Source organism: Microtus pennsylvanicus, chromosome 2 (genome assembly GCF_037038515.1).
Source record: "Microtus pennsylvanicus isolate mMicPen1 chromosome 2, mMicPen1.hap1, whole genome shotgun sequence".
NCBI lineage: Eukaryota > Metazoa > Chordata > Mammalia > Rodentia > Cricetidae > Microtus > Microtus pennsylvanicus.
In genome coordinates, this window is record NC_134580.1 from 129,118,396 (window position 1) to 129,124,395 (window position 6,000).

Consider the following 6,000-nt stretch of genomic DNA (forward strand, 5'->3'; position numbering starts at 1 on the left):
AATGCCACTGTAGTGACGATCCCACATATGCAACAGAGTCACACTGTGAAACACTTTCTGAAAGATGTGTTAGAAGCCTAAATTTTGGGAGTCTGGCAGAGTGTGGACAGAAGTCAGAGCGTCCTGGAACAGCTTGGAGATTTCTCTTAGATATTGTAGCTTTTCTTTTAGTTCACATTTTTAATATTGTTTTCACCCCTCAGATAGTTAATATTTATTCGGCTAACCATCTAATCAGAAGGTACCATGTACTTGTTTGGAATCACATGGGCTGATCCATTCAACACTCAAGCACTCCCTGCCAAGCGCTGTATTGCTGCCAATTCAATGGGGACACGATGATGTCAGGGGCTCTTGTAGAGTAGACATTAGTGGGAGGGTAGAGAACACAGGGAGTAATTGTACATTCAGGGCTGGGGAGGTGGCATTGGAAAGTAGGGTGGGGAAAGGGAGAGGCCTCATTCAGCAGAGCTAAAGGAATGGAGCCAATCGAGGCAGAAGAGAGGGAAGGCTCTGGGTAGATGGTGGGCAGGCATCCCCAGACCAGCTTGGAGAGCAGTGTTCCTAAGTCAAGAGTGGCTTAAAAAGACAGGCGCAAGTATCTCTGGCTGGGATACTACAGGCATGATATAAGGTGCCATTTATTGTACATGTACACTATGATAGATATTATAAGAGATTAATTTTAATTAATTTAAGCAATTAAGATATTCTGTTTCTAGTAAAAGGAAAAGAGAAAGAGAACAGAGACGGGCACATTGCCGAAAGAGGTGTGTCCCAGAAGGGGCCATCCAGTGAGAAGACAGATGAGGTTGGTGGTAGTGACCTCTGGAGTTTCTAGGATGGCAGGATATTTGCACATTTGTTTACACATTTGGTGGCTTCCAGGCTAAGAGGACAGGCTGCTGTAAGTGAGCTCTGATGGGTGACAGAGTGGTCAAGGGAACGTGTCAAATGGGGGCGAATGTGAGTAAAGGAATTCCACACTAGCTCCAAATAGGGCATAATATGGGGTTTCTTATTAAAGGGAAACTCACAGATCACCAAGGAAAACAGGCAAGGAATCCAACATCCAGGTATGGTAAGCAGGGAGTGAATTATAACGTAAATATCTGTGTTTTTTGATGGTCTTAGGCAACTCCTGTAAAAGGGTTGCTCATCCCTAAAGGGGTTGAGATCCACAGATTGAGAACGCTGATCTAGACCAGACTCCTCTATTACGTATGTCTGGTTTGCAGGGTTTCCCTGCAGTGCTCACAGCCCTCTGGGCGAGCCTCACTTTGCCCGATACTAAACCCCAAAATACACAGAAACATTCCCTCTGGGCGCTGGGCAGTACTCTTCAGGGACTGGTGGACTCTGTCTCATCACACAGACTTGTTGGTTCTCACCCTGATGCCAAACATGGTCACTGCCAGAGTACACTTGGGCAGATTCTTCCTCGCCTGCCTTGTGAGGTCTCTAGAGTAGCCTCGCAGGGAGAATAACGGGTTTTGGCTGTTCCCAGGCCCGTGATAGCTTCCAAGAATGATAAGCTCGAGCTGCAGGACTGCCTGGAGTTCAGTAGGACAGCAAAGGTAAGATGCTGAGCAGGCTGTGCCGCACCTTCCGGAAAACTGACCTGGGCTCTCTGCACACGGCTCCTGCTCATTCCCTCACAGACCCCTGGTGCTGGGCCCCTTTCCCCACAGACTCTTCTCTCTCTTCTTCAAGTTCAGAGTAACAACCCCAGCAGGAAGACCCAGCCGCGCTCTGCGGCGGTGATGCTGGAGGCAGGGAGGCTGTGCTGCAGGTGCTCTTTGCAGTAAGGACAGTGGCGGATGCTGTTGCCAAAGGCTGTGCTGTGAAGTCACAGATGCACAGTGAGGCCTCAGAGCCTTCTCCTCCGTGTCTGTGAAAAGCAAAGGCCTGATGCTCAAGCGCTGGTGGCCATTCTGAGTCTGGATGATTTCTGCTCTTAATGACCTCATCGACCAATGACCGGTGTCTTGGTCCCCATGTGATCCTTCATGGTCACTAAAATTCATGTAGCATCTGTGGAAGCACAAAGAATCTCCCCAAGTCTCTGTCCTCTCCCTGTGTCTGCCTGTCCCTGCCAGCTCTCCAGACTCATGCCTTCATGCCTCTGATGCTTCTGAGCCTGACCCCACTTGGAAGCCTTCTGCGCTCACCCCGCGATATTGTTTTGTTCTCCAGTTAAAGAAAGTACAGACAATAACCACCAAGTCGAACTCCATCAGACAGGGGAAAAACCAGCTTTTCCCTGTAGTGATGAATGGCCAGGACGATGTTTTGTGGTGTACTGAGCTCGAAAGGTGAGTGCATAGGTCCTTTGCTGTTGCTTGATAGGACACAGGACATTTATAAAACAAAGGGTTTATTTGTGTTTATGGTTCCAGAGGAATTAGAGTCCATGATATCAGGGAAGTAGGAAATGTGGCACAAGAGCGGTGGCTCCACGGGAAAGCTGAGAACTTCCATCTGCTAGCATGAATGCAGAGAGAGAGAGAGTGTGAACTAGAAATGGTACACTCTTTAAACTCGCAAAGGTCTCCCCCGGTGACATGCTTACTACAGCAAGGTCGCATCTTCTCAACCTACCCCAAAAGCATTACCAACTGGGGACTGTATTCAAATGTCATTATCAACTGGGGACTGTATTCAAATGTCTGAGACTATGGGGTGCTTATCATTCTCCTTACCACGGTGAACAAGGCTGCACTTGGAGAGACAATCTGTGGGGACAGAGACAGGAAGGAGAATGTGTAGCCTGAGCCAGCAGCACACACAACATTAGTTCCCAGCCTTAGCTGCCTTGCTTCTTCCAGGGCCCACTGGCCCGATGTAGTGGGGTCTACATGATAACAGCTTTGCAGAACTAACCTTTATTTTCCCACAGGAATGGTGGCACTGTGGTAATGAGAACTCTCAGGCGAAAGGTTATTTGATAGTGCCGCCTCTCTGTCACCTGCACTGCCCTGACACCTTCCTGTCCCATCTTTCTGGGTTCTTTGGAAAATGGGAAACACCTCTGCAATTTCAGCCACACTTCTCATGGGGCAGCTGATTCCTCCTTGGTCACGGATGTCTTTGATCTTTTACACTTTATTGGGCTAAGTGGTCCGTTGTCATGTAAAGATCCATCTCTTGGATTTCAAGGTTTTTTTTTTCTTTTTCTTTTTTATTTTGTACCTCTATTCTGAAGACTTTTGTATTGAATATTTTCAACACGAATCTCAGTTCTGGTTTTATTTTTTCTTTAACAAATAGTGTTAATAAAAATATAACCGCTTTTTAGGGGTAAGACAAAATCTCACTCTGTAGCCAGCCTACTCTGTAGCCAGCCTGGAACTCAGTATGTAGCTAGGTTGGCCACAAACTCATGGCAAACTCATAGTCACAAACTCTTGCTTCTGCCTCCCAAGTGCTGCACGACGACAGGCATGAACTACCATGCACAGCCTAGAAAGTTAATTTCTGGGTTGGAGAGAGGGTTGGGCAGACAACCTTAATTTGACCCGAGAAAGTTGTCCTCTGCCCAAACACATATACACATGTATATGGACAAACTAAATTCAAATAATTGAAAAATAGTAATTTCTCATTAGTAGAAAAACTGTAGATACCATTGCTCAATCTATGAAGAGAATCTTCCGGAAACCCTAGTACTTAGGATGGCCTCTGGCCACATGGACACAGACATGTGCACACATCCAACTCTTCACCCCAAGAAGTCGCTAAACTTCTCTTATTGTGTTTTAGAGTCAAATACAAGTGGGCGGGCTGACTGGCAATCATTCATGGATTAATTCACACTAGGCGTTTAAAATGGTCCCTGTAGAGCACCTAAGGACCAGAAGGTTCCTGTGAGGGTGACACAAGACAGCTCCCGTGCCCTGTGACTGTTATAGTTGTATCAGCTGTCAGCAAGTATTCTGAGGAACCAGTGGGGTCTAGAAGGTTCCTTTGAGTCTAATAGTCCTGAGTGAGGCTGGTAGCTTTCCTAGGCCTGACTTCCAGAATACAGTTGTTCTTGGTGTACTAGGGACCTGGGTCCTTCTAACCTGGTGACTTCTCACTCTGTTCTCTCCCAGGATCTTTGGCTTTCCTGCACACTACACAGACGTGTCCAACATGGGCCGTGGTGCCCGCCAGAAGCTGCTGGGGAAGTCCTGGAGTGTGCCAGTCATCAGACACCTCTTTGCCCCCTTGAAGGACTACTTTGCATGTGAATAGTTCTCCCCAGGACTGGGGCGCTCTGTGGTCTTGGGGTCATACTGATCCTCGAAGCACCCCAGCTCTGCCCTTCCTTTGCTCACCTCCTGGGGTCTCACTATATACTCAGCTCTCTTCTGCTCAGTGGGAGCAGAACCTCCTGGCCCTACAGGGGAACCTCCCTGTGCACAGCTCAGATCTGGCATCTTACAGTGGCCCAACATGGTCCTCAAGTTTTCCAAGTTTAAAACTTTAAAACCAAGCTGAGCGGTGGTGGCGCATGCCTTTACTCCCAGTACTTGGGAGGCAGAGGCAGTCGGATCACTGTGAGTATGAGACCAGCCTGGTCTACAGAACAAGTTCCAGGACAACCAAGACTACACAGAGAAACCCTGCATTGAAAGACCAGAGTCATGTGACAACATGGGAGAAACTGTGCTTTGTTTCCACAGTTTTTCGCTGATTTTTAGGCTGAAAGATAACAGATGCATAGAGTTTACCCTTTTGTTTCATTAAAATCAGTATTTCTCAGCAATAATCTCATCTGCACTTTGTTCTTCTGTGGAAGTGTGCTGTTGGTCATCCATGCATCAAGCACAGGGCTGCCTGGGATCTGCAGGGGCTCACGGAGCCTGAGAGCTACTGCAGAGCTCTCAAAGCCCTGCATCACCATGCCCTGGGGACTTCTGACAGTCAGTCCTTCTCCAGCCCTATTGGCAGCATCTGCTTCCTCTGTGGCTGCTCCAGGGAGGACAGTGGGCTAGAAAGGTCCATTTAAGCCTTAGATTCTAGTTTATTTTCTGTTTCTCTGACCTGCTGGGCCTAGTGGCACACCTTTAATCCAAGCACAGGGAAAGCAGAAGCAGGTGGATCTTCAGGAGTTCAGGACAGCCCAGTCTACATATCAAGTTCCAGGCTAGCCAGGGCCACACAGTGAGACCCTGTATGAAACAAAACATCCCCTCTGCCCAGAGAAAACAAAAGCGAAAACCAACACAAAACCCCACACTCGAACCCAAAGCAACTCAGCATTTATTTGGCTTACATTTCCAGGTCACAGACCATCATCGAGAGAAGTTAGGGCAGGAACTCAAGCAGGAACTGAAAGCAAAACCATGGAGAAATGCTGCTTACTGGCTGACTTACAGGTTTGCTCAGCTAGCTTCTTACACAGCCGGGCCCACTTGCCTATGAATAGCACCGCCCAAAGTGGCCTGGGCCTTTTCACATCAATCATCAATCAAGACAATCTTTCAGAGACCTCACGCCAGGCCAATCTGATCTGGGTAGTCCTTGAATGAGACTTCCTTTTCTCAGGTGACTCTAGGTTGTGTCCAGTTGACAAAACCAACTAACTAGGACACCTGGCAAAGGCTTGATTGTGTCACCTGTCTCCAGACTTCTTAGGAAGCTAAGATGATTGGTACCCAAGCAGAAGAAGATGAGTCCTGATTTCTACGGTTCCTCACAACTTCTGTGGGAGCCTGCTGAACCCCATTTCCCAGTTGTCCAGCTGACAATTTTATCTTTAAAGACCAGGCTGGCTTGGAATGGCTCTTGTATTCTAACAAGCTTTTTAAGTTTTTGATTTTATCTATTATTATTATTATTATTGTTGTGATGATGATGGTGATGGTGATGATGAGTGTTTAGCACAGCATGTGTGTGGAGGTCACAGGACAACTTTGTGGAATGGGTTCTACTTCCACCTTTACATAGGCCCTGGGCATCATCTTCAAGTCATCAGGTTTGGGCAGCAAACGTGAACCATCTCACGGGCACTAA

General features: G+C 47.5%; 1 protein-coding gene across 1 annotated transcript in view; it reads left to right on the top strand.

Annotated features, from left to right (window-relative positions):
* LOC142845128 (DNA (cytosine-5)-methyltransferase 3C-like) overlaps positions 1-4,504 on the top strand; it is a 29,746-nt gene extending 25,242 nt beyond the window's left edge. The window contains exons 17-19 of the mRNA XM_075963890.1: positions 1,508-1,577; positions 2,197-2,315; positions 4,095-4,504. Of these exons, the coding sequence (XP_075820005.1) occupies positions 1,508-1,577; positions 2,197-2,315; positions 4,095-4,236 (331 nt within the window). The 3' untranslated portion in view covers positions 4,237-4,504. The remainder of the gene's footprint in view (positions 1-1,507; positions 1,578-2,196; positions 2,316-4,094) is intronic.
* Positions 4,505-6,000: the final 1,496 nt, after the last annotated feature.